Source organism: Alexandromys fortis, unplaced genomic scaffold, assembly GCF_014885135.2.
Source record: "Alexandromys fortis isolate MF-2015 unplaced genomic scaffold, M_Fortis_MF-2015_v1.1 scaffold_6, whole genome shotgun sequence".
NCBI lineage: Eukaryota > Metazoa > Chordata > Mammalia > Rodentia > Cricetidae > Alexandromys > Alexandromys fortis.
Window position 1 is genome coordinate 11,721,615 of NW_026067902.1, and position 26,987 is coordinate 11,748,601.

Here is a 26,987-nt window from a genome sequence, read left to right on the forward strand (position 1 = left end):
GTAAACAGTCTGGAAACAGCAGGACGAATCCAGGGAGTGAAGGAAAGAAAGTTTAGGAAGTTCGTACATCACTCCAGAAAAGACCTAAAGTTAATTAAACTTTACGTTGCCTTTGATTTCAGACTCATTTTGTATTCGTGGTAGAGGTTGTTCACACACGCAGAGCCAGCCCTAGACCATGGTTTTTACCTCTCCTGGTCACGGCTTTACACTATTCCTGCTTGCCCAAATGAGCCACATGTGATGGTTCTGGACTCTGCCTTTGAAAGGTAAGCCTCCAGCAAACTGTTTCTAGCCTGCCCTGGGCACAGTGTTTTGCTAAGGCAATAGAGTAATGCTGGCTTTCGTCATTAACGTCTTCAGTTATCCTCCAAGGCTTCTGCCTTTCCTGAGAGCAATGGCTGTCACGCACGTATTGGCCACCTAATGTCTTGGTGATGATTTGAAAAACACCCAGAGATCCTGGGAGAGTCCAAATGGCGGCTGATTGCTTCTGAGTGTGTCTTGGCTGCTTCTCAGGCATTTTCGGCATGGACTGGGAAAAGGCTTCAGTTCGTTCAGTGACGGTACCCATGAAGACCAAGAGGCATTTGAAAATTTGACAGGTGGGAAGCTCAAGGAACTACACCTTCCAAATCTGTCCGAGTGAAGAGGCCGTGTCTGTGGGTGGTTACAAAAAGAGATCTTTCTGAGGCACATGGAGCCCCTGGGAACTCAGGAAAAGACTGACAGAGCCCCTTTCCTGAGAATAGGTGATTGTGTATTTCTCCTAACCTTGTCTGACTGGCGAATCACGGAGCTACTTTACAAGCTTCTATTAAGTACTTGAAGAACATAGTTGGGGGTTTCTGTGTCAGGGACCATTGCTGTAAAGATGATAGCAGAGACCATTGTCCTAAGGATGTTTGCAGAGAGCCCGACACCCCAACTTTCTTGAGAACTATTTGTTAACGGAACCCACCCCATATTCCAAACTATCTTGAAAATTATTTGCTAACGGAACCCGCCACACATTCCACCTCTTTGTTGATGGAATCACAAAAGGAATGTTTCTGCTTGCACAGAGAACACTAGGTGTGCTGACCAGTGACCTGTGCTACCCCGGCAAAGTTCCTTCTTACCCCTACCCCCCACCCCAAGCCAAATTCCTCATTCAAGAGCTATATAAGCCACAACCATTACCCTAATAAAGGAGACCTTGACAAGTGAATTTTGCTTGGGCTCCTTCTTTCCTCTCGCCCATAATTCATACAGGTAGAACCTCTTCAGACCCTGAATAACTGGACCTGCTGGATGGGTCATTTCTGTGTGCGGCCATCCTTCAGGAGGACAGAGGAATCCTTTCACACTTGCCTTCTCCACTGCCTTAGGGGCTGACTGACACTTACAGGGTATCCATCAGGCTGACAGAGGCGAAAGGAGTCAACAAAAATTAGGCAGCAGGGCTGTAAACTTGGCAGTCTAGTGACCAATTTATTCCCTCCTTTGACAAATGATTCATCCCTTTGGTGTCCCCTGTAGCAGATATGGAAACACTGGAGAGGTTTCGAATGGGAGGGGGCATGACAGACAAAATCTTCGGACAATAGTGGATGGAACTTCTCTTGGAGTCAAGTAAATATCTTTCCTTCCAGAGAGCAGGATGAACATGTAACACCAGGAATGTACGTATTTGCTCAGGAGAAGAAGTTGCTTCTTTGACAATTCTATGTTCTACTTATGAAATACTTTTATACTATTGACTTGAAAGCTAAAGAGATCAAGTTTTTAGGAAGGAGTGTACCTGGTGGTGTGAGATCAAGGTGTCACTGTCAGTCCCTGGAGAGACTGAGGTCATCTTGGGCTTCAGAGTGTGGTCATTTGGATAGGTAAGATATGGACTATTTGTGACCATCCAATAGCCAACCTAGGACTGTTATTGATCCTGATTTTTGACCATGTAATTGAAGGAGCCTGTCTGTCTTGGGAAGCCCCAGTGCTGGGGCTTTCTTAAGGCTATCATAAGATGGTTTCTTGGTCCCTTGATTACAAGGGGTATGGATTTGGGACTCATTTCGCTTCTCAGAGATTTAACCTGGCTATTTCGTTCAGTGCTGCAGATCATATTCTGCAGTACCCTGTTAGCTCCAGAAAAGCCCTAACAAGTCTCTTATTTCAGAGAGGAGGTAAATCCAAATATCCTGGGGCCAAATGAAGATCCAGTAATTGACTTATGCGTCTCAAAGGTTGAGTCTTTCCCTAGAATCTTTGCATCCTTTTTGAGCTACAAAGTTTAAAGTGTTTACAGCCTGTTGTTTGCCTGGTGTCCTCTGAAGCAGTAGAAAGGAGGTCATCCTCATACAGCATTATGGTTACAGAACTGAGTGGAATGCCCCAAGGTGCCACCCAATCCGGGGTCTGACCAAAAGAGTGAGAACCAAGAATTCTTGAAGGAAAACAGCAACAGGTATGTCGCTGAGCTCATGCATCGATCTGGGATAGTCCACTGAAAGGTGACCAAGAACTGGGAACCCTGACTTTCAGAAAAGACAGGCATGCTGGCAAACCAGAAACCGGATTTATGCTGTCTTAGGGCCCTCCTCCCAGCTGCACTGCTCAAGTCCGCCTTAGAGGGACAGGTGATCTCCGGGCTTAGGGGCACACGCACAGGCAGCCAGGTCCCACAGCTTCAGCACCACGGATCTGGAGTGCAAGCTTGGGTAGTTTCGTTTTGTTTCCAATGCGTCACCTTGAGGGCGCCGGCTGTCGAGACTTCTGGGAAATGGAGTCCCTGCGAAGGTGGCGCATTGATTCAGGGGCCATAGGCAGAAGACCGTCGCGCAGGCGCACTGCCTTCCCAATCCCAGGCGGTGTGGCCTTACCCGGTACCCAGCGCGCTTGCTGAAGGTGAGGATGTGGGTCTAGGGTTTTCAGATGCCTAGAGGACGCAGCTGCGGAGAAAAGGGAACCTTAGGGACTCGGAGGAGGATTCGTGAGCGTGACCTGGTGTGGCTACCTTGCTCGTGATTCGTCCCGCCCAGTGTGCTTAGGTTCCTTAGGGCACAAACGCCGCTCCAGGTGTCCTTGTGGGTGTGTCCACTGTGTGTCAGAGTCCTGTACTTTCAAGTTGGAGGTCCCTGTCTGCGCCCTGTCTTCCTCCAGTTCCTTCTTTTCGTAATGGGTGCTACAGGAATGTAGGTGGTACCGACCCTGAATCTAGGGGTGTCCACTCCACTCTCACCAGCAGCAGTCCTACCTAGGCTTCTTGAGTGCTGAGATTGCAATGCCTACCACATACAAACTTAGACTCTGCATTGTGAGAAGGTGAGATGCATTTAGCTAACTTATGCAGAGGAAGTTAGAAGACAGTAAGTCTCCTGGAAACTCAAGGATTTTAAATAAAGCTGCAGTGTGTGGGAACTGGAACTCACTTCATCTAGAAACACTGTGAGCACCAGTGTTTCACCGCTAAAGTGAGCTACAGCCATTGTTCTGTCTCCTGGTACCTCTGCTCCCTGTCCCGGAGGCTACCTCAGTATCTCCTGATATCTTCTTGACTCATCACTTGTATGTTGTCCTGACACTTAAAATTCACGTTCACTAAGAAGGATGTCGTCTTTTCATACAAGATCATTTCTGCCAAAGTTTTCTCAACTGGATACAAACTTAGACATACTTAGGAAAAGAGAATCTTAATTGAGTTGCCATCATCAGACCTGTCTGTGAGCATTTGTGTGTGAGTGTATTCTTTCTCTCTGTCTCTGTCTCTCCTCTCTCTCTCTTCAAGACGGGGTTTCCTCTCTGTAGCCTTGGCTGTCCTGGAACTCACTATGTAGCCCGGGCTGGCCTCGAACTCTGCAAACTCATAGAGATCTGCTTGCCGCCGCCGACTCCCAAGTGATGGGATTAAAGGTTTGTGCCACCATCCCCCGGAGTATGGGGCATTTTCTTCATTACCCATTAGTACTGGAGGACCTAGCCCACTGTGGATGTTGCCATCCTGGGGAAAGTAGATCTGGGCGGTATCAGAAAGTAGCTGGACAAGCCAGTAAGCAGTGTTCTTCTGCGGTCTCTGATTTGGTTTCTGCCTCCTGGTTCCTGCCTAGGTTTCCCTTGGTCATTTGTAAAGTTGTTTATGCTTTAAGGTCATTAATTTTGTTGTGTTTTGACTCCTGGGAACAGAGCTCTGCCCTGAAGATAAGGGTACAACAGACACTGCTGTGCTTTCGATATTCATGGCTTTTGCTCTAAAACTGGAAGGATCATAGAGTGCTCTTGGCCTTCCTTTTGGTTTTTGCCCTTTTGGTGGTGTTGGGAATGAAGGTGGCTACATTTCTCACTGATACATGGAGAGGCCTTGCCATATGGGTCAGTAGACCCCAGGACTGATCCTTCAATACCTTTCTCCTTCCATACCTTTTCCTCACTAGGATCCTGTTCTTCCCTCGCAGGACACCATAGGAGGGAATGGCTGCTGTGTCTCCACCTACTAGATGCCAGGTGAGGTGGACATTTCTATTTCTGAAATACTGTTATTAATTGCCAAAATGTAGGCACTTCTTTCTTTATCCTGAGTGTTTTCCTTTACGACCCTCCACCCCTAAGCCAATAAAGGGCTCCAAGGTAAGATGATCTTTAGCACTTTGAGCCCATGAGCTTCCCAAAAGCTGACAGAGCAGGGCTGCCTGGAGGAGTCCAGCATCAGTGGTTCCGTCCTAACTGTGCCTCTGGCAGCCAGTTGTGGGCTGAGAGTCAGTCCCTGATTGCCGAGGAGTGTTGGGTTAGGCTGGAGTCCATGGTGTGCTACAGAGCACCCAGAACCTGCCCCGGGAGAGGCGAAACAGACCAGGAAGGCAAGGCTTGTAAGGGTGTGGTTGTGTTTGCAGCCTTCTGTGACATTTGAGGATGTGGCCGTGACTTTCACAGATGAAGAGTGGAGGCATCTGCTTCCTGTGCAGAGGGCGCTCTACAAGACTGTGATGCTGGAAAACTATGAGAACATCATCTCACTGGGTAAGGAGTCAGAACACAAGGGCAGGGGATTTCCACCTCTTTGACCCCCACCTGAGTTCAGAACCACCTGACAGACAAAAGTGCCAAAGGAGGTGGCTTTAGATGCTTAGCTAGTGACCCTAGCCCTGGACAGCTGGACTACCATGTTGTTAACGGCACTGGGAAACCACAGATCTCCTTGTTTAGCAGCTTGCTTCCACCTGACAAGGCAGTCTGCAGGACAGGGCAGAGCACGTGTGTTGTGGGTAGGGATCTGGCTCCCCAGAGGCAGGCAGCAGAAGAGGTAATGTGTCTGAGTCTCCTGGCACGCCAACTGGTGATGACTCAGTTCCATCGAGTAGACAGGAGCCATCTTGGTGAGAGGAGATGTCAATCACTTCATGGAAGACGGAGGAGGACAAAGAAGTGCCCCTGTGGAAAGGAAAGAGGTCATCAGAGATGTGCTTGATTTTGAATGTTTGTCTTAATGACAACCTTATAAAGGGCACTTTGTAATCAAACTTATGTGACAAGCGTGTGATGTGCGAATTGCACTCTTGGATTTTTGAGGGACCCCCCCACCAAGCTCCCAAATAAATCACACAGAGGAATATTCTTAGTTATGAATGCCCAGCCTTAGCTTGACTTGTTTCTTGCTAGCTTTCCTTAACTTAAATTATCCCAACTACTTTCTGCCTCTGGGATTTTATCTTTTCCTTACTTCTGTGCATCTTACTTGCCTTCTTACTGCATGACTGCCTGGGTGGCTAGCTCCTGATGTCCTCCTCTCCTTGTTCTCTTGCTTCTCCTCTTCCTCATTTCTCCTTCTATTTATACACTCTGTCTGCCAGCCCCTTGCCTTGCTATTGACCGTTCAGCTCTTTATTAAACCATCAGGTGTTTTAGACACACAGCTTCACAGAGTTAAACAAAAGTCACAGTCCTGAAAATTATCTTCCCCAAGAGGGAAAGTAAGAGCTTTTGTTCATGTCAGCTCTTAATGAAGTAAAGCAAAGTCCTTACAGGTAATAAGGAACACCCAAAAGCTTCCAGAATAAGAGGCTGAGGCCAAGCACAGTGGTTTGTACTTGTAGTCTTGGCCACTCTGGAAGCAGGAGCACACAGATGCAAGAGCCAGTAACAGTCACACTCATGTTGCAGGTTTGTATTGAAAAGCCAACATTGGGCTGAGGATGGAGCTAAGTGGTAGAGTGTTTCCTAGCATGTGCAAAATTGTGTTTAATACATGGACACACCCGCACACATCAGCACCTTCTGTATTAGCTTAATCAGGGATATTAATTAGTTAATATCCAAACTGAAAAGATTGTTCAGTTGGCATCAAGGAAGATCCTGAGATTTTATCAGAGGCTTTGGAAGAGAAGAAGCCACAGGAAGGAATGGGCGTGGTCACTCTGCCAAAAGAGAACCATTACACACCAGACTGATGCTTCTCAGGCCCAGGAAGAACAAAGATTCCCTACCTCCCCTATCTCCCAAAGCAGAACCTTGTCCACGGGGATGTTAAAGCTCAGGTGTTTCCAAGAGTGGGGTCTAATTTTGTCCATTTGGCTATAGATATGAGTGGCTCTAGAAATGGATCCAAAGAATGTAATAGGATTGCCAGTTTATACAGCATACCAGGAGATAGTTCCCATAGTATTGTGTGTTAATAGCAAAACATTAAAAATAGTAAAATGTGCTGGATGGTGGTGGTACACGCCTTTAATCCCAGTACTCAGGAGGTAGAGGCAGGCCAATCCCTGTAAATTCTAGGGTAGCCTGGACTACAGAGAGAGTTCCAGGACAGGCTCCAAAGCTACAAAGAAACCCTGTCTTAAAAAATGAAAAACAGGGCTGGAGAGATGGCTCGGTGGTTAAGAGCAGTGCCTGCTCTTCCAAAGATCCTGAGTTCAAATCCCGGAAACCACGTGGTGGCTCATAACCATCTGGAATGAGGTCTGGTGCCCTCTTCTGGCTTGCAGACATACACACAGACAGAATATTGTATACATAACAAATAAATATTTTAAAAAAATAAAAAAATATTTATTAAAAAATGATAAACAACAAAAGAAAATTTCTGTAGCTAGGATTTACTATATTATTTATCCATATAATGTGCTATCATATAGCACATTGTAGAAAATCTGTGCTAAATAAATGTTTTATATTTACTGCATGAAATGAACTTCAGAAAAAAAAAAAGAACTTCAGTTTATAACTCAGTCGTGTTTCATTATCCAGCTTAGTCCTTATAACATTGCATTCCGTTTTTCTGTATTTACCTGGGGGAGATGCATGTGCAATAGCATGCATGTGAAGGGAGGGGACAACTTGAGGGAGCTGGCTCTCTCCTTTAACATGTCAGTTCTAGGGTGTGAACCCAGCTTGGAGGCTTGATTCACCCAGTAAGACATCTCCCCAGTCCCCATTATCCAGTCTCTGACAGAATCAATGTAAGGTCCTCCTAGCATCAACATTAAGGCAGGAAATACTAGCAAAAGTGTGAAAGGTGACTCCAGTTTTCCTACAGTGAGCACAACTGGCTTGTTTCCATGGAAACATACTAAGGATGATCAGAAAAATGACAATGAGTTCCTTCCTTATGCTTTTTCAGTCAGGATGCTCCTTTTTCCCTCTCACCTCCGGTGCCAAGGGCCTCTACCTGCCAGTTGTCCGGATTGAAAGCTTCCCTATGCTGCCTACGAATTGAGGTGGCTTTTTTTTTTTTTTTTACTGATTAATAGGGTGGTATTTATTTAAAGGGGGAAAACTTACAGATCACCGTTCCAGAAAACAGCCCTCTGCGCAATTGTGGGCTGCTCTGGTGCCTGGCATTTGCCCTTTCAAGAACCCAAGTGCTGACCTTCCCCAGAGGTGTCTTTGGTCTGTATTCTGTGTTTCTGAGAGTCTACACTTAGAGGCCAGGGTTGAGTTTGGAGTGGTTCAGCATTGTCATCCCAGCAGCCTCCTGCCTTATGCTTTCTCCCTGAGCAGGGCTTCCTGTTCCTCGACCTGACGTGATTCTCCCATTTCTTCAGTTGAAGAGCAGGCCCGAGCCATGGACACAGGGGCTTCATGGATGTGAGGAGAAAGAATGGCCAGACAGTGTCTCTCTAGGTAACCAAGTCTGAACAGAATGGGCAGAGTTTTGTTTGTTTCTGTTCTTGGGTGGACGAATGTTAGGGATCATCCTTGTCTCAGATTCAAGTTGTCCGCTTGCGTGTCTGTTTCCTATTGCACATCCGTTCTCTGGTTCCCCCTTCTCCACATTAAAGTAGGACTTCCCTGCATTCACCAACTTGTTTCTCAGAACTGTCACCTAGCCTGTGTATACCACCAATATTTTTATTGGCCTCCCAGGTCTCTGCTCAGCCTACTCTAAAGAATCTATTGGCCCCACTCCCAGAGCCGTTCTCCTGTTCTCTGAGAAGTCTGTTTCCCCATTCCTTCCCTGCTCCTCCCCTACTCCCAAGCCGTAGGTTCTCCCAGAGTCTAAGCTCTCCGGAAAGTGATGCCCTGTGACCAAGTGTTCCATCTGTCATAGTGCTCCTCTCTTCTGTCATTTTCTCTGAGTCCAGAGAAGAAACTGCATCTGAGTTTTCTCTTTGTTGCAGACTGGGAGCCTAAGCCTGAGATCCCAGATGCTTCAGCAGGAACCCTGAGAGACAGTCATAGAAGGCAAAGTCCTCTGTGCACTAAACTGGAAGTTCAGACACTAGCAGGTGGATTGGAACCAGCAAAGGGAAGTCCTACAGCAGAGACTTGCAAGAAACGTCTTTCCTCGAACAGAAGCTTGCAGCGAAGGCCAGCCCCATCCAGGAAAGCCCTTGCTAAGCACCAAGACCAGGAATGTAGTGACTGCGGGAAGACCTTCTTTGACCATTCGTCACTCCTCCGTCACCAGAGGACTCACACTGGAGAGAAGCCCTATGGCTGTCCTGAGTGTGGGAAGGCCTTCAGTCACAGGACCAGTCTCAGCAGACATCTGATGTCACACACAGGGGAGAGCCCCTATGAGTGCAGCGCCTGCGGCAAAGCCTTCTTTGACAGGTCATCCCTCACAGTACATCAGCGGGTGCACACGGGAGAGAAACCTTTCAAATGCAGCGAGTGTGGCAAAGCCTTCTTTGACAGGTCGTCCCTTACTCGCCACCAGAGAATCCATACCGGGGAGAGTCCCTACGAATGTCAGCAGTGTGGCAAGGCCTTTAGCCAGAAGAGCATTCTCTCTAGTCATGAGCTGATCCACACCGGAAGGAAACCCTATAAATGTAGTGAGTGCGGAAGAGCATTCTATTGTATCTCATCCCGTAACAGACACCAGAAAGCGCATGCCGGGGAGCCACACCATCAGTGCGACGAGTGTGGCAAAGCTTTCTTCGAACGTTCTTCTCTCACAAAGCACCAGAGGACACACACTAGAGAGAAGCCATATGAGTGCAGCGAGTGTGGGAAGGCCTTCGGCCAGAAGTGCCGGCTCACACTACACCAGAGAGTTCACACAGGGGAGAAGAAACCCTTTGAGTGTAGTGTGTGTGGAAAAGAGTTCAGCTTCAAGTCTTCAGTTATTGTCCATCAGAGGCGTTATGCCAAACAAGGGACAGACTGACCAAAGGAGAAGCATTAGCTACACAAAGGGCCTTCCATAAACGTGCTAGGTCTCCATGTCCTCTACAAACCCAGCATTTGCTCCTCCTGTCTACTGTGGCTGCTGTCCTGTCCACCTCTACTCCACAGGGTCTGAGTAATCAACATACCTAGTGTGGAGTGCAGAAGCTAAAACCTGAATCCAGATTCAAAATCGTGGGCAGAGCTGGCTGTTGCTCAGTGCTAGAATAGCGCCTAGTATACATGAGGCCCTGCTCCTCGACCCCAGCAAAGAAGAAGGTAGATGGAGAGACTGTAAACAAAAGAATAAAAGTTAGGAGGGGAGCCCAAAGACATAACTCTATGAGAACATAGACCCGTTGTCACTGCACTGAACTAGATGCAGGCTATTATAGGAGGGGACTGTCACAATTATGGGAAAGCACCATTTTCTCCAGAAGGTTCTATAGTTTTAGTCCCTGTGAAGCTTTTTGGCATACAGACATAGTTGTCTTTTGCCCTAGCATTTAGCCCTCCTGGCAGTAGTAGTAGTGGTAACACTTATTAAGAGCTCATCCTGGGGTAAATACTCAGCAGAGAATTGTAGCAGGGCGAGATTGACTGATCCTCTAACGAGTCCTCTTGCTGTCTCTCACAGATGAGCACCATGAGGTTTCAAGAGATCAAGGAATATATTCTGGGTGACACAAGATGAAGCCAGGTGTCTTAGTTACTGTTCTATTACTGTGTAGAGTCATGCTGACCAGAACAACCTATAAAAGAATTAATTAATTTGGGGCTTACTTCCAGTTCCAGAGAGTGAGTCTGTGGCAGAGAGCATGGCAACACATTGGTAAGCATGGAGCTGGAGCAATAGCTGAGAGTTTACACCTCATTCACAGATTTCAAAGGTCTCTGAATCTTACTCAGTGCCTTGCAAACACAGATGTTCAATAAATGTTTATCTAAATGAATACCAAGGTCTCTGTTTTCAAACCTGCTTTCTCAGGAGTTTCACACTCCTACCTGAAGCATTCCTGTGCTCCCTAGTCCCAGCTCTTCCTTCTCCATTGCTCAAGAGACACCACAAGCTGTGGTACAGTAACAAAGAGGCCTCCAGACAAAAGCCTGTGTCTCCTCTGGAGTGTAGCAACCTGTTCATTCAGTCTGTACCACTTGGGACCCACACATCACCAGAAGGAGGGGAAAGCTGAAAGATATTTCTTTCCTCTAGGTGCCATTCTGATCCCTTCTAGAGTCAGAATCCACCCCTGAAGGCTAGGAACACAAGTGGGCACCTTGGTATTTGCATAACACTAGAAGCCATGTTTTGCACCTCACTTAGCTTTGTCTTTTCACATGGCCCCTTTCAGCCCATTATTTCAGATGTAAAATAGCTCTCTATTGAATAAAATATCTCTGGATATCTAAAATCTTCCTTAATATACTCCCCCATCACCAAACTTAAGGTCCTGGTTGTTTCAGGGTATTTGATCACACTGTGAAGCTCCAAGACTGTGTTAATAAAATTAACCACACACGACTATGAAGGGCTGGAGAAAAACAGTGACAGCCAAAGTACATTCTAGCGAATGGATCGGCCCAGATGCTACACTGACCGCTAACGTAATGTTCTCACAAGAGACGGTCCTTGCGTTTGAGCTCTGCGTGCGGCACCCGGCCTCAAAGCCAGAACTGACATCACCCCCTGCACCATAGGTGATGCTTGCTACTTCTGTTCCTCCTCACCGAGTGGGCCAGAGCGGTTTTCCCGGTTGAAAGCAAAGTGGAGGTTGCTTCCTATAATCTCAAGCCCTGCAACCCAGAGAGCGCAAGGACAGGCATCCTGTCCGACCCAAATGGGAGACGAGGATGGGGGCCCAGCGACTTCTCGCCTTCCTCGACCAGGAACTTCGCACACCAGAGAGAAAGCATCCTGCTTGCACGCGCTTACAGTCTGGGTTCCAGCGCTCACTTGCCAATAAGCAACACAGTGCAGGGAAACAGCCAGCAATTCGTACAGCCGCCGCCATGCTGGAGCAGGAGCAACGACGCTGCCTGAGTCTGGGCCCGCCTTCCCCACTGCCTGCCGCGACAGGCTGTGACCGCGCCTCGTCAGACATTCGTCCTAGGCGCAAAGAGAGGTGTTGAGACTCGAGGATCATCGTTCAGCGCACACGGGGGTCGAGAAATTGTCCACACGGAACAAGAGGGAAATTGAGTCAGGTTCAGCAACGGACAGCTTCTCAGGGGTCCTCGCGCTAAGACCCCAGGCAGGAGCATGGAGAGGGCGTGGCTAACTCTATATATCTTATATTACTAAGTAATGGCCAAATCTCTCAGCTTCAATCCAGGATTGGAGAGTCTTTGGAAAGCCCATTCTGCTGATCCAGGAAAAAGTCTGGGAACGAATCCAGGGAGTGAAGGAGACAAAGTTTAGGAAGTTCGTACATCACTCCAGAAAAGACCTAAAGTTTATTAAACTTTACGTTGCCTTTGATTTTGTATTCGTGGTAGAGGTTGTTCACACACGCAGAGCCAGCCCTAGACCATGGATTTTACCTCACCTGGTCATGCTTTACACTATTCCTGCTTGCCCAAATGAGTCACATATGATAGTTCTGGACTCTGCCTTTGAAAGGTAAGCCTCCGGCAAACTGTTTCTAGCCTGCCCTGGGTACAGTGTTTTGCCATGGCAATAGAGTAATGCGGGCTTTCGTCATTAACGGCTTCAGTTATCCTCCAAGGCTTCTGCCTTTCCTGAGAGCAATGGCTGTCACACATGTATTGGCCACCTAATGTCTTGGTGATGATTTGAAACACCCAGAGATCCTGGGAGAGTCAAATGGCGGTTGATTGCTTCTGAGTGTGTCTTGGCTGCTTCTCAGGCATTTTCGGCATGGACTGGGAAAAGGCTTCAGTTCGTTCAGTGACGGTACCCATGAAGACCAAGAGGCATTTGAAGATTTGACAGGTGGGGAGCTCAGGAAAATACACCTTCCAAATCTGTCTGAGTGAAGAGGCCTTGTCTGTGGGTGGTTACAAAAAGAGATCTTTCTGAAGCACGTGGAGCCCCTGGGAACTCAGGAAAAGACTGACAGAGCCCCTTTCCTGAGAATAGGTGATTGTGTGTTTCTCCTAATCTTGTCTGACCGGCGAATCACAGAGCTACTTTACAAGCTTCTATTAAGTACTTGAAGAACATAGTTGAGGGTTTCTGTGTGACCATCCTTCGGGAGGACAGAGGAATCCTTTCACACTTGCCTTCTCCACGGCCTTAGGGACAGACTGACACTTACAGGGTATCCATCAGGCTGACAGAGGCGAAAGGAGTCAACAAAAATTAGGCAGTAGGGCTGTACACTTGGCAGTCTAGTGACCAATTTATTCCTTCCTTTGATAAATGATTCATCCCTTTGGTGTCCCCTGTAGCAGATATGGAAACACTGGAGAGGTTTCGAGTGGGGGGCATGACAGACAAAGTCTGTGGTCAATAGTGGATGCAACTTCTCTTGGAGTCCAGTAAATCTCTTTCCTTTCAGAGAATAGGATGAACATGTAACATATGTATTTTCTCAGGAGAAGAAGTTGCTTCTTTGACAATTCTATGTTCTACTTATGAAATACTTCTATACTATTGACTTGATAGATAAAGAGATCAAGTTTTTAGGAAGGAGTGTACCTGGTGGTGTGAGATCAAGGTGTCACTGTCAGTCCCTGGAGAGACTGGGGTTGTCCTGGGCTTCAGAGTGTGGTCATTTGGATAGGTAAGATTGGATCATTTGTGACCATCCAATGGTCAAATGAGGACTGTTATTGATCCTGCTTTTCGACCATGTAATTGAAGGAGCCTGTCTGTCTTGGGAAGCCCCAGTGCTGGGGCTTTCTTAAGGCTATCATAAGATGGTTTCTTGGTCCCTTGATTACAAGGGGTATGGATTTGGGACTCATTTCGCTTCTCAGAGATTTAACCTGGCTATTTCGTTCAGTGCTGCAGATCATATTCTGCAGTACCCTGTTAGCTCCAGAAAAGCCCTAACATGTCTCTTATTTCAGAGAGGAGGTAAATCCAAATATCCTGGGGCCAAATGAAGATCCAGTAATTGACTTATGCATCTCAAAGGTTGAGTCTTTCCCTAGAATCTTTGCATCCTTTTTGAGCTACAAAGTTTAAAGTGTTTACAGCCTGTTGTTTGCCTGGTGTCCTCTGAAGCAGTAGAAAGGAGGTCATCCTCATACAGCATCCTCTGTAGCCTAAGGTTACAGAACTGAGTGGAATGCCCCAAGGTGCCACCCAAATCCAGAGTCTGACCAAAAGAGTGAGAACTAAGAATTCTTGAAGGAAAACAGCAACAGGTATGTCGCTGAGCTCATGCATCGATCTGGGATAGTCCACTGAAAAGTGACCAAGAACTTAGAACCCTGACTTTCAGAAAAGACAGGCATGCTGGCAAACCAGAAACCGGATTTATGCTGTTTACGCCTTAGAGGGACAGCTGGTCTCCGGGTTTAGGGGCACACGCACAGGCAGCCAGGTCTCACAGCTTCAGCACCACAGATCTGGAGGGCAAGCTTGGGTAGTTTTGTTTTGTTTCCAAAGCGTCATCTTGAGAGCGCCGGCCGTCGAGACTTCTGGGAAATGGAGTCCCTGCGAAGGTGGCGCATTGATTCGGGGCCCATAGACGGAAGACCGTCACTTAGGCGCACTGCCTTCCCGATCCCAGGCGTTGTGGCCTTACCCGGTACCCAGCGCGCTTACGGAAGGTGAGGACTGTGGGTCTAGGTCATCGAGACAACGAGTGGACGCAGCTGCGGAGAGAAGGGAATCCTAGGGACTTGGGGGAGGATTCGTGGGCGTGACCTGGTGTGGCTAGCTCGCTCGTGATTCGTCCCGCCCAGTGTGCTTAGGTTCCTTAGGGCACAGACGCCGCTCCAGGTGTCCTTGTGGGTATGTCCACTGTGTGTCAGAGTCCTGTACTTTCAAGTTGGAGGTCCCTGTCTGCGCCTTGTCTTCCTTCAGTTCCTTCTTTCCGTAATGGATGCTTCATGAATGTAGGTGGTTACCGACCCTGAATCTAGGGGTGTCCACTCCACTATCACAGTCCCCCAGATAACCTCTCCCGTTGCATCTTTCGTTCCCCATCCCCATCCTGCGCAGGAATGTCATGGTGCGAGCGTGTTCGTGGAGGAAGTCAGATTTGAGGTGAATAAAGCCCCAAGGGAAATGACAGATGGCTTTAGGCAGATTTGAGATGATTTTGATGAGAGTGCTCTGTCAAGGAGTAATGGGAAATAAGGGTAAAGGAACTATGCAGAGGCCAGACAAGCACCCCACCAAGCAGGGTATTGTGCGGTCTTAAATGAGATCAACATGAACGAAAATTTGGGGGAACAATTCTTGAGGTAACATTCGGACCACCGCAAAGTCGTACTTCCTACCTTAAGACCAACCACCGACAGCCAGCATCTGACTAGACGCCTGTGCTGAGTGGCTGTCTGTTACACCACTGAAATTGCTTGCAGTTTATCAGTGATCTTTCCCCTGGGGTTTTCTGTTGTTGTTGTTGTTTGATTGATTGATTGTTTACCTTTGTTGCTTTTACGATGCGGTCTTGTTTTGTGGCTTACCCTAGTCAAAAGCCTGTAGTCCTCCCGCCTCAGCCCGCCAAGTGTTGGCATTACAGGTGTATGTCGCCGTACCTACGTTTTCCATGAAACTTCCGTCATGCATATCAAGCCTCCCAAAATCTTGGGATGTGTTACAGGATTTTCTCTTTTATTCTAAAGATCTGCTTAACTTTGTGGCTAACTTCCAATGAAAGTAAATTATAATGTAGAATTTAAACCTTCCAGGCAGACATTTTCCAATTCTACCTCAGCCTTTTACAAAGCCTGGATGTGCTACTGTACCTCTCTTCTTGATGTGGAATTAAATTATCTCTATATGTGGATAAAAGTAAATTATCCTTATTAAAAGCACTTAGCAAGAGTCTCGTGAGAGCAAGGGCTCAGCAATACAAGTTAGGGTGATGTTTAATGGTGCTCCATTGTGTGTCTAGCCTCTAGGCAATAAATTATTTAACCAAGTGTCCTGCTGCAAATGCTTAATAGAGTTCAAATTTTAGTTCCATTTTTTTAAGATTAAATGGGATCATTTGTGTACCGCTTAAGTTGGGAGAGCGATAACCTTGAATAAAGATGATGTTTTGGTGATGATGGTTAATTCAAAGCTTTTGTAAGTCTTCTCTCATATTTCTAGAATAAATTCCTAGAGGATACTGGCCAGTCTGTGTCTGTGTTTGAAAGTCCTTGGGTCACAATGATCTTTCTAATGTGCATATCCAATGAGGACACAACTATGCTTCACACACACACACACACACACACACACACACACACACGCTCCTTTTGATGTAGTTTGACCTCTGCTGGTTTCTCCAGGCTGATTTTTTCTCCAGCGTTGTTCACGTTCTGATCTAATATCTGTAGTAATCCTTTATGTGATAGGATCTGCCTCTTATTTCTACTCAGGCTTTTGCATGTTTATAATGTTGCTCCTCCTTCGCATCAGAACCTCAGATCCCAGTTGTGCCAAGAGCACTGCAGCGTTTCCCCCTCCGTCCTTCCCTGGGCGAGGGGAGCCTCCCCAAAGCCCTGCCAGCCTGCCCTGCATCTCTCTTTTAGGCGCCATCCTGTAGTAAATGTTACTTTGTTTATTTATTCTATGTATAAAGCTGTTGCCCCTGGAGGTCAGGGAAAGGGTCTTGCAGGGTTTGTGCTTGATGTGGTTGGTACTAAATCAGTGCTGATAAGGTAAATGCTTGAGTCACAAGGAGCAGCGACATAGTGACTGCAATACAGAGCTCAGTGAGCCACAGATGCACGTTTTCTCCTCCTTCCCCCAAAGCGCACATACTGTCTCTCTTCATTGCTTGCTTTCGCTGTTATTGTTAAACTTTTTTTAGGGGAAACCATTGAGGTGGTGTTTCCTGTGTAGCTTGGACCATCCTTTAACTCAGTAGTAGTCTTGACTGACCCTGAACTTGCAGCAGTCCACCTTAAGTGCGGATCCGTACCAGATACAAACTTAGACTCTGCATTGTGAGAAGGTGAGAGGCATTTAGCTAACTTCTGCAGAGGGAGTTAGAAGACAGTAAGTCTCCTGGAAACTCAAGGATTTTAAGTAAAGCTGCAGTGTGTGGGAACTGAAACTCACTTCATCTAGAAACACTGTGAGCACCAGTGTTTCACCGCTAAAGTGAGCTACAGCCATTGTTCTGTCTTCTGGTACCTCTGCTCCCTGTCCCAGAGGCTACCTCAGTATCTCCTGATATCTTCTTGACTCATCACTTGTATGTTGTCCTGACGCTTTAAATTCACGTTCACTAAGAAGGATGTCGTCTTTTCATACAAGATCATTTCTGCCAAAGTTTTCTCAACTGGATACAAACTTAGACATATTTGGGAAAAGAGAATCTCAATTGAATTCCCACCATCAGCCTGTGAGCATGAGCATGTTTATGTGGGGCTGTATTCTCTTCTCTCTCTCTCTCTCTCTCTCTCTCTCTCTCTCTCTCTCTCTCTCTCTCTGTTTCTTTCTTTCTCTGTCTCTCTTCAAAACAGGGTTTCCTCTCTGTTGCCTTTGCTGTCCTGGCAAGGTAACCCAGGCTGGCCTTGAACTCTGCAAACTCATAGAGATGTGCTTGCCCCAGACTCTCAAGTGATGGGATTAAAGGCATGTGCCATCGCCCGGAGTAAGGGGCATTTTCTTAATTGCCCATTCATACAGGAAAGCCTAGCCCACTGTGGATATTGCCATCCCTGGGACAGTATATCTGGGCTGTATAAGAAAGTAGTCGAGGGGGGGGGGGCTGGAGAGATGGCTCAGAGGTTAAGAGCATTGCCTGCTCTACCAAAGGTCCTGAGTTCAATTCCCACAACCACATGGTGGCTCACAACCATCTGGAATGGGGTTTGGTGCCCTCTTCTGGCCTGCAGGCATACACACAGACAGAATATTGTATACATAATAAATAAATATTAAAAAAAAAGAAAGTAGTCGAGGAAAAGCAAAAAACCCAGGATAGCCAAAACAATCCTATACAATAAAAGAACTTCTGGAGGCATCACAATCCCTGACTTCAAACTCTACTACAGAGCTACAGTACTGAAAACATCCTGGTATTGGCAGAAGAACAGACAGGAGGACCAATGGAATTGAATAGAGGACCCGGATATTAATCCACACTTCTTCGAATACCTAATTTTTGATAAAGAAGCAAAAAATATCAAATGGAAAAAAGAAAGCATATTTAACAAGTGGTGCTGACATAACTGGATATTAAAATGTAGAAGAATGAAAATAGACCCATATCTATCACTATGCACAAAACTCAAGTCCAAATGGATCAAAGATCTCAACATAAAGCCAGCCACATTGAATCTTATAAAAGAAAAAGTGAGAAGTACACTTGAACGCATTGACACAGGGAACCATTTCCTAAATATAATCCCAGCAGCACAGACACTGAGAGAAACAATTAATAAGTGGGACCTCCTGAAACTGAAAAGCTTCTGTAAAGCAAAGGACACGGTCAACAAGAAAAACGGCAGCCTACAGAATGGGAAAAGATCTTCACTAACCCCACATCAGACAGAGGTCTGATCTCCAAAATATACAAAGAATTCAAATTGGACACCAAAAGAACACATAATTTAATAAAAAAAAATGGGATACAGACCTAAACAGAGAACCCTCAACAGAGGAATCTAAAATGGCTGAAAGACACTTAAGGAAATTCTCAACATCCTTAGTCATCAGAGAAATGCAAATCAAAACAACTCTGAGATTCCATCTTAAACCTGTAAGAATGGCCAAGATCAAAAACACTGATGACAACTTATGCTGGAGAGGTTGTGGGGAAAAGGGAACACTTCTGCATTGCTGGTGGCAATGCAAGCTGGTACAACTCCTTTGGATGTCAGTGTGGTGATTTCTCAGAAAATTAGGAAACAACCTTCCTCAAGACCCAGCTATACCACTTTTGGATGTATATCCAAAGGATGCTCAATTGTGCCACAAGGACATGTGCTCAACTATGTTCATAGCAGCTTTGTTTGTCATTGCCAGAACCTGGAAACAACTTAAATGCTCCTCGACTGAAGAATGGATAAGGAAAGTGCGGTACATTTACACAATGGAATACTACACAGCAGAAAAAAATAACAACATCTTGAATTTTGCAGAAAAATAGATGGAGCTAGAAAAGTAACCCAGACACACAGAAAGACAGTTATCACATGTACTCACTCATAGGTGGTTTTTAAACATAAAGCAAAGAAGGCCAGCCTACAAACCACAATCCCAATAAATTAGACAACAATGTGGACACTAAGAGAGACTTACATAGATCTAATCTACATGGGAAGTAGAAAGTTGAAAAAGACAAGATCTCCTGAGTAAATTGGGAGCATGGGGACCTTGAGGAAGGGTTGTAGGGGAGACGGGAGAAGCAGGGAGGGGAGCAAAGAAAAATGTAGAGCTCAATAAATATCAATAATGAAAAAAAAGAAAGTAGCTGAGCAAGCCAGTGATCAGTTCTCTTCTGCGGTCTCTGATTTGGTGTCTGCCTCCTGGCTCCTGCCTAGGTTTCCCTTGGTCATTTGTAAAGTTGTTTATGGTTTAAGCTCATTAACTCTTACTGTGTTCTGACTCCTGGGAACAGAGCTCTGCCCTGAAGATAACGGCACAACAGACACTGCTGTGCTTTCGATATTCATGGCTTTTGCTCTAACTCTGAAAGGAACATGGAGTGCTCTTATGATGGTGTTGGGAATGAAGGTAGCTACATCTCTCACTGATACATAGAGAGACCTTGCCACGTGGGTCAGAAGACCACAGGACTGGTCTTTCTCATACCTCTCTCCTTCCACACTTTTTCCTCACTAGAATCTTGTTCTTCCCTCGCAGGACACCATAGGAGGGAATGGCTGCTGTGTCTCCACCTACTAGATGCCAGGTGAGGTGGACATTTCTATTTCTGAAATACTGTTATTAATTGCCAAAATGTAGGCACTTCTTTCTTTATCCTGAGTGTCTTCCTTTACGCCCCTCCACCCCTAAGCCAATAAAGGGCTCCAAGGTAAGATGACCTTTAGCACTTTGAGCCCATGAGCTTCCCAAAAGCTGACAGAGCAGGGCTGCCTGGAGGAGTCCAGCATCAGTGGTTCCATCCTAACTGTGCCTCTGGCAGCCAGTTGTGGGTTGAGAGTCAGTCCCTGTACGCCAAGGAGTGTTGGGTTAGGCTGGAGTCCATGGTGTGCTACAGAGCACCCAGAGCCTGCCCAGGAAGAGACGAAACAGACCAGGAAGGCAAGGCTTGTAAGGGAGTGTGGTTGTGTTTGCAGCCTTCTGTGACATTTGAGGATGTGGCCGTGACTTTCACAGATGAAGAGTGGAGGCATCTGCTTCCTGTGCAGAGGGCGCTCTACAAGACTGTGATGCTGGAAAACTATGAGAACATCATCTCACTGGGTAAGGAGTCAGAACTTGTCCCCAAACGTGTGGGTCACAAGGGCAGGGGATGGCCACCTTTTTGACCCCCATCTGAGTTCAGAACCACCTGACAGATGAAAGGGCCAAAGGAGGTGGCTTTAGGTGCTTAGCTGGTGACCCCAGCCCTGGACTGCTGGACTGCCCTGTTGTTAACGGCACTGGGAAACCACAGATCTCCTTGTTTAGCAGCTTGCTTCCACCTGACAAGGCAGTCTGCAGGACAGGGCAGAGCACGTGTGTTGTGGGTAGGGATCTGGCTCCCCAGAGGCAGGCAGCAGAAGAGGTAATGTGTCTGAGTCTCCTGGCACGCCAACTGGTGATGACTCAGTTCCATCGAGTAGACAGGAGCCATCTTGGTGAGAGGAGATGTCAATCACTTCATGGAAGACGGAGGAGGACAAAGAAGTGCCCCTGTGGAAAGGAAAGAGGTCATCAGAGATGTGCTTGATTTTGAATGTTTGTCTTAATGACAACCTTATAAAGGGCACTTTGTAATCAAACTTATGTGACAAGCGTGTGATGTGCGAATTGCACTCTTGGATTTTTGAGGGACCCCCCCACCAAGCTCCCAAATAAATCACACAGAGGAATATTCTTAGTTATGAATGCCCAGCCTTAGCTTGACTTGTTTCTTGCTAGCTTTCCTTAACTTAAATTATCCCAACTACTTTCTGCCTCTGGGATTTTATCTTTTCCTTACTTCTGTGCATCTTACTTGCCTTCTTACTGCATGACTGCCTGGGTGGCTAGCTCCTGATGTCCTCCTCTCCTTGTTCTCTTGCTTCTCCTCTTCCTCATTTCTCCTTCTATTTATACACTCTGTCTGCCAGCCCCTTGCCTTGCTATTGACCGTTCAGCTCTTTATTAAACCATCAGGTGTTTTAGACACACAGCTTCACAGAGTTAAACAAAAGTCACAGTCCTGAAAATTATCTTCCCCAAGAGGGAAAGTAAGAGCTTTTGTTCATGTCAGCTCTTAATGAAGTAAAGCAAAGTCCTTACAGGTAATAAGGAACACCCAAAAGCTTCCAGAATAAGAGGCTGAGGCCAAGCACAGTGGTTTGTACTTGTAGTCTTGGCCACTCTGGAAGCAGGAGCACACAGATGCAAGAGCCAGTAACAGTCACACTCATGTTGCAGGTTTGTATTGAAAAGCCAACATTGGGCTGAGGATGGAGCTAAGTGGTAGAGTGTTTCCTAGCATGTGCAAAATTGTGTTTAATACATGGACACACCCGCACACATCAGCACCTTCTGCATTAGCTTAGTCAGGGATATTAATTAGTTAATATCCAAACTGAAAAGATTGTTCAGTTGGCATCAAGGAAGATCCTGAGATTTTATCAGAGGCTTTGGAAGAGAATAACCCACAGGAAGGGATGAGCGTGGTCGCTCTCCCAAAAGAGAACCATTACACACCAGACTGATGCTTCTCAGGCCCAGGAAGAACAAAGATTCCCTACCTCCCCTATCTCCCAAAGCAGAACCTTGTCCACAGGGATGTTAAAGCTCAGGTGTTTCCAAGAGTGAGATCTAATTTTGTTCATCTGGCTATAGATATGTGCTGGATGGTGGTGCCACATACCTTTAATCCCAGCACTGGAACGGAGGAGACCGGTGGAGCTTTGTTAGTTCTAGGCCAGCCTGGACTACAGAGAGAGTTCCAGGGCAGGCTCTAAAGCTACAAAGAAACCCTGTCTTTAAATAAAATAAATAAATAAAGGACAGTCTGTCGGTAGGAATTTACTAAATTATATGTCCATATAATGTCCTAGACTATAGCTATTAAAACATTGTAGAAAATCTGTGCTAAGTAAAATTAATGGTCTAAATTTACTGCATGAAATGAACTTCAGTTTGCAACACAGTAGTGTTTCATTATCTAGCTTGGTTCTTATAACATTGCATTCCATTTTTTCTGTATTTACCTGGGGGAGATGCATGTGCAATAGTGTGCGTGTGGAGGGGAGGGGACAACTTGAGGGAGCTGGCTCTCTCCTTTAACACGTGGGTTTTAGGGCGTGAACCCAGCTTAGCAGGCTTGATTCACCCAGTAAGACACCTCACCAGTCCCCCCCACCCCATTATCCAATCTCTGACAGAATCAAATGTAAGGTCCTCCCAGCATCAAAATTAAGTACACGCAAGAAATACTAGCAGGAGGCGTGAAAGTTTTCCTCCAGTGAGCACAACCGACTTGTTCCCATGGAAGCATTATACTGAGGATGAGCAGACAAATGAAACTGAGTTCCCTCCTTATGCTCTTTCAGTCAGGATGCTCCTTTTTCCTTCTACTTCGTAAGCCAAAGGCCTCTATCCTGCCAGTGTCAGGATGGAAAGCTTGCCTATGCTGCCTACGAATTGAGGTGGCTTGTGTGGGCTGCTCTGGTGCCTGGCGTTTGCCCTTTCAAGAACCCAAGTGCTGACCTTCCCCAGAGGTGTCTTTGGTCTGTATTCTGTGTTTCTGAGAGTCTACACTTAGAGGCCAGGGTTGAGTTTGGAAGGTTCAGCATTGTCATCCCAGCAGCCTCCTGCCTTATGCTTTCTCCCTGAGCAGGGCTTCCTGTTCCTCGACCTGACGTGATTCTCCCATTTCTTCAGTTGAAGAGCAGGCCCGAGCCATGGACACAGGGGCTTCATGGATGTGAGGAGAAAGAATGGCCAGACAGTGTCTCTCTAGGTAACCAAGTCTGAACAGAATGGGCAGAGTTTTGTTTGTTTCTGTTCTTGGGTGGACGAATGTTAGGGATCATCCTTGTCTCAGATTCAAGTTGTCCGCTTGCGTGTCTGTTTCCTATTGCACATCCGTTCTCTGGTTCCCCCTTCTCCACATTAAAGTAGGACTTCCCTGCATTCACCAACTTGTTTCTCAGAACTGTCACCTAGCCTGTGTATACCACCAATATTTTTATTGGCCTCCCAGGTCTCTGCTCAGCCTACTCTAAAGAATCTATTGGCCCCACTCCCAGAGCCGTTCTCCTGTTCTCTGAGAAGTCTGTTTCCCCATTCCTTCCCTGCTCCTCCCCTACTCCCAAGCCGTAGGTTCTCCCAGAGTCTAAGCTCTCCGGAAAGTGATGCCCTGTGACCAAGTGTTCCATCTGTCATAGTGCTCCTCTCTTCTGTCATTTTCTCTGAGTCCAGAGAAGAAACTGCATCTGAGTTTTCTCTTTGTTGCAGACTGGGAGCCTAAGCCTGAGATCCCAGATGCTTCAGCAGGAACCCTGAGAGACAGTCATAGAAGGCAAAGTCCTCTGTGCACTAAACTGGAAGTTCAGACACTAGCAGGTGGATTGGAACCAGCAAAGGGAAGTCCTACAGCAGAGACTTGCAAGAAACGTCTTTCCTCGAACAGAAGCTTGCAGCGAAGGCCAGCCCCATCCAGGAAAGCCCTTGCTAAGCACCAAGACCAGGAATGTAGTGACTGCGGGAAGACCTTCTTTGACCATTCGTCACTCCTCCGTCACCAGAGGACTCACACTGGAGAGAAGCCCTATGGCTGTCCTGAGTGTGGGAAGGCCTTCAGTCACAGGACCAGTCTCAGCAGACATCTGATGTCACACACAGGGGAGAGCCCCTATGAGTGCAGCGCCTGCGGCAAAGCCTTCTTTGACAGGTCGTCCCTCACTGTACATCAGCGGGTGCACACGGGAGAGAAACCTTTCAAATGCAGCGAGTGTGGCAAAGCCTTCTTTGACAGGTCGTCCCTTACTCGCCACCAGAGAATCCATACCGGGGAGAGTCCCTACGAATGTCAGCAGTGTGGCAAGGCCTTTAGCCAGAAGAGCATTCTCACTCGGCACCAGCTGATCCACAGTGGCAGGAAACCATATAAATGCAGTGAGTGTGGAAGAGCGTTCTACGGGGTTTCCTCCCTTAACAGACACCAGAAGGCGCATGCCGGGGAGCCACACCATCAGTGTGACGAGTGTGGCAAAGCTTTCTTTGAACGCTCTTCTCTCACAAAGCACCAAAGGATACACACTGGAGAGAAGCCATATGAATGCAGCGAGTGTGGGAAGGCCTTCGGCCAGAAGTGCCGGCTCACACTACACCAGAGAGTTCACACAGGGGAGAAGAAACCCTTTGAGTGTAGTGTGTGTGGAAAAGAGTTCAGCTTCAAGTCTTCAGTTATTGTCCATCAGAGGCGTTATGCCAAACAAGGGACAGACTGACCAAAGGAGAAGCATTAGCTACACAAAGGGCCTTCCATAAACGTGCTAGGTCTCCATGTCCTCTACAAACCCAGCATTTGCTCCTCCTGTCTACTGTGGCTGCTGTCCTGTCCACCTCTACTCCACAGGGTCTGAGTAATCAACATACCTAGTGTGGAGTGCAGAAGCTAAAACCTGAATCCAGATTCAAAATCGTGGGCAGAGCTGGCTGTTGCTCAGTGCTAGAATAGCGCCTAGTATACATGAGGCCCTGCTCCTCGACCCCAGCAAAGAAGAAGGTAGATGGAGAGACTGTAAACAAAAGAATAAAAGTTAGGAGGGGAGCCCAAAGACATAACTCTATGAGAACATAGACCCGTTGTCATTGCACTGAACTAGATGCAGGCTATTATAGGAGGGGACTGTCACAATTATGGGAAAACACCATTTTCTCCAGAAGGTTCTATAGTTTTAGTCCCTGTGAAGCTTTTTGGCATACAGACATAGTTGTCTTTTGCCCTAGCATTTAGCCCTCCTGGCAGTAGTAGTAGTGGTAACACTTATTAAGAGCTCATCCTGGGGTAAATACTCAGCAGAGAATTGTAGCAGGGCGAGATTGACTGATCCTCTAACGAGTCCTCTTGCTGTCTCTCACAGATGAGCACCGTGAGGTTTCAAGAGATCAAGGAATATATTCTGGGTGACACAAGGTGAAGCCAGGTGTCTTAGTTACTGTTCTATTACTGTGTAGAGTCATGCTGACCAGAGAAACCTATAAAATTATTAATTAATCAGTTAGGGGCTTGCTTCCATTTCCAGAGAAATGACATTTCTGTGGCAGGGAGCGTGACAACAGATTGGTAAGCATGGAGCTGGAGCAGTAGCTGAGAGCTTACACCTGATCCACTGGTAGTCTGCCTAGAGATGGGGAGACACAGACAGACACACTCAACTTGGCATGGGCTTTGGAAATTTTAAAGCTCATCTCCAGTAACACACCTACTCGAACAAAGCCACATACCCTGGCTGGAGAGATAGCTTAGTGGTTAAGCTGTTGTGGTTAAGCTTAAGTGGTTGGCTGTTCTTCCAGAGGTCATCAACCACATGGTGACTCACAGCCTTCTGTAATGAGATCTGGTGCCCTCTTCTGGTGTGCAGGCATATATGCAGGCAGAACACATTATACATAGTAAATAAATAAATCTTTAAAAAAAAGATTTATAAAAACAAAGCCACACTCCCTAATCCTTTCTAAACACTCCACCAAGGGGAAACCAAACATCCAAATACACCTATGAGCTTTGGGCACGATTCTCATTCAAATCACCACATTCCAGGCAAGGACTTGATCAGCTGGCCCTCGTGCTGAGAAACAGGTCCTTTTCCTTTCTGAATTTCACAGCTGAGCACACTGAAGTTCAGACAGATTAGTAACACCGTAGACAGCACAAGGTGAAACCAGGTCTTTAGTACGGGTCTGCCTTCAGTGTGTCTACTACAGTGTGTTCTTAAATTTTGTCTTATAATTTATATACCTGAATTATCTTCTCAGCTGGCTTGTAAGCACTTGGAAGTGTGATTTCAAAGGTCTCTGAATCTTACTCAGTGCCTTGCAAACACAGATGCTCAATAAATGTTTATCTAAATGAATACCAAGGTCTCTGTTTTCAAACCTGCTTTCTCAGGAGTTTCACTGTCCCACCTGTAGCATTCCTGTGCTCCCCAGTCCCAGCTCTTCCTTCTCCATTGCTCAAGAGACGCCACAAGCTGTGGTACAGTAACCAAGATGCCTCCAGACAAAGGCCTGTGTCTCCTCTGGAGTGTAGCAACCTGTTCATTCAGTCTGTACCACTTGGGACCCACACATCACCATGAAGAAGGAACATTGGCAGGGACTGGTGGGGACCGAGCCTGGGCCTCTGGAAGGTTATGCGTGCACTCTGCCATAGAGCTACACCCATAGTGCCTCTGAGTTTTTATCTGTTTTAAAGTTCCATTTTAATCCATCTGTGGGTGTTTGGTAGACATACCCATGACGTGTTCTCAAATGCAGCTGCCCTCATCTACCAGGATGTGTTCCAAGATGTTCTCGTGAGCACAAAGCCTCGTGTAGTACCCTATCTTAGGCACATTATTATTATAACTTTTCTTTGGCATATGTCAATCCTTGATCTTGTGCCCCGGAGCCATTATCTTTTCTTTCTTTTTTAAATTAAGAATATTTCAGTGCAATCTTTTCTCATTTTACATAGCTATCCCCATTTCCACTCCCTTCCTCCCACCCCACCCTCTCACCCCACTACCCCATCCACTCCTCAGGAAGGATAAGGCTTCTCATGGGGCAACAACAAAAGTCTGGCACTTCATTTCCAGGCAAGACCTAGGCCCCCTCCCCATATTTAGACTGAGTAAGGTATCCCTCCAAAGAGGGTGTGCTCCGAGAAGCCAGTTCAAGCACTAGGGGTAAATCCTGGTACCACTGCCAGTGGCCCCACAGACTGTTCAAGCCTCACAACTGTCCCCCACGTTCAGAGGGCCTAGTTTGGTCCTATGCAGGTTCCCCTGCTATCAGTGCAGAGTCAGTGAGCTCCCACTAGCTGAGGTCAGCTGTTTCTGTGGGTGTCCCCATCATGGTCTTGACCACGTGGCTCATATTATCGTTCCTTCCTCTCTTGGACTGGACTCTGGTAGCTCGGCCCAGTGCTTGGCTGGAGATC

General features: G+C 46.7%; 2 protein-coding genes across 14 annotated transcripts; both read left to right on the top strand.

Annotated features, from left to right (window-relative positions):
* Positions 1-80: 80 nt before the first annotated feature.
* Positions 81-9,884, top strand: LOC126496788 (zinc finger protein 2-like). 9 transcript variants are annotated; one of them, XM_050134406.1, is made up of 5 exons: positions 81-269; positions 4,431-4,479; positions 4,906-4,992; positions 8,016-8,094; positions 8,592-9,884. In XM_050134406.1, the coding sequence occupies exons 3-5, from the start codon at positions 4,972-4,974 to the stop codon at positions 9,584-9,586; spliced, it is 1,095 nt and encodes a 364-aa protein (XP_049990363.1). In that variant the 5' UTR covers positions 81-269; positions 4,431-4,479; positions 4,906-4,971; the 3' UTR covers positions 9,587-9,884. The 9 variants fall into 9 exon arrangements, with proteins under 9 accessions (XP_049990363.1, XP_049990356.1, XP_049990360.1 ...); XM_050134399.1 differs by having other exon boundaries at positions 82-269; positions 4,866-4,992; positions 7,972-8,094; XM_050134403.1 differs by having other exon boundaries at positions 82-269; positions 7,972-8,094.
* Positions 2,756-25,920, top strand: LOC126496786 (zinc finger protein 2-like). 5 transcript variants are annotated; one of them, XM_050134393.1, is made up of 5 exons: positions 2,756-2,886; positions 19,535-19,583; positions 19,972-20,098; positions 22,677-22,799; positions 23,297-25,920. In XM_050134393.1, the coding sequence occupies exons 2-5, from the start codon at positions 19,551-19,553 to the stop codon at positions 24,289-24,291; spliced, it is 1,278 nt and encodes a 425-aa protein (XP_049990350.1). In that variant the 5' UTR covers positions 2,756-2,886; positions 19,535-19,550; the 3' UTR covers positions 24,292-25,920. The 5 variants fall into 5 exon arrangements, with proteins under 5 accessions (XP_049990350.1, XP_049990351.1, XP_049990349.1 ...); XM_050134394.1 differs by having other exon boundaries at positions 2,842-2,886; positions 20,012-20,098; XM_050134392.1 differs by lacking the exon at positions 2,756-2,886 and adding an exon at positions 14,218-14,328.
* The last annotated feature ends 1,067 nt before the right edge of the window (positions 25,921-26,987 follow it).

What these genes read in the sequence shown, in the direction of transcription:
- LOC126496788 (XM_050134399.1), top strand. Translation starts at nt 4,447, where the DNA reads ATGGCTGCTGTGTCTCCACCTACTAGATGCCAG. An exon ending in CTCCACCTACTAGATGCCAG is followed by an intron (nt 4,480 to 4,865) that starts GTGAGGTGGACA and finishes TTGTGTTTGCAG; the next exon opens with CCTTCTGTGACATTTGAGGA. An exon ending in GCCAGACAGTGTCTCTCTAG is followed by an intron (nt 8,095 to 8,591) that starts GTAACCAAGTCT and finishes TCTTTGTTGCAG; the next exon opens with ACTGGGAGCCTAAGCCTGAG.
- LOC126496786 (XM_050134393.1), top strand. Translation starts at nt 19,551, where the DNA reads ATGGCTGCTGTGTCTCCACCTACTAGATGCCAG. An exon ending in CTCCACCTACTAGATGCCAG is followed by an intron (nt 19,584 to 19,971) that starts GTGAGGTGGACA and finishes TTGTGTTTGCAG; the next exon opens with CCTTCTGTGACATTTGAGGA. An exon ending in TGAGAACATCATCTCACTGG is followed by an intron (nt 20,099 to 22,676) that starts GTAAGGAGTCAG and finishes CTCCCTGAGCAG; the next exon opens with GGCTTCCTGTTCCTCGACCT.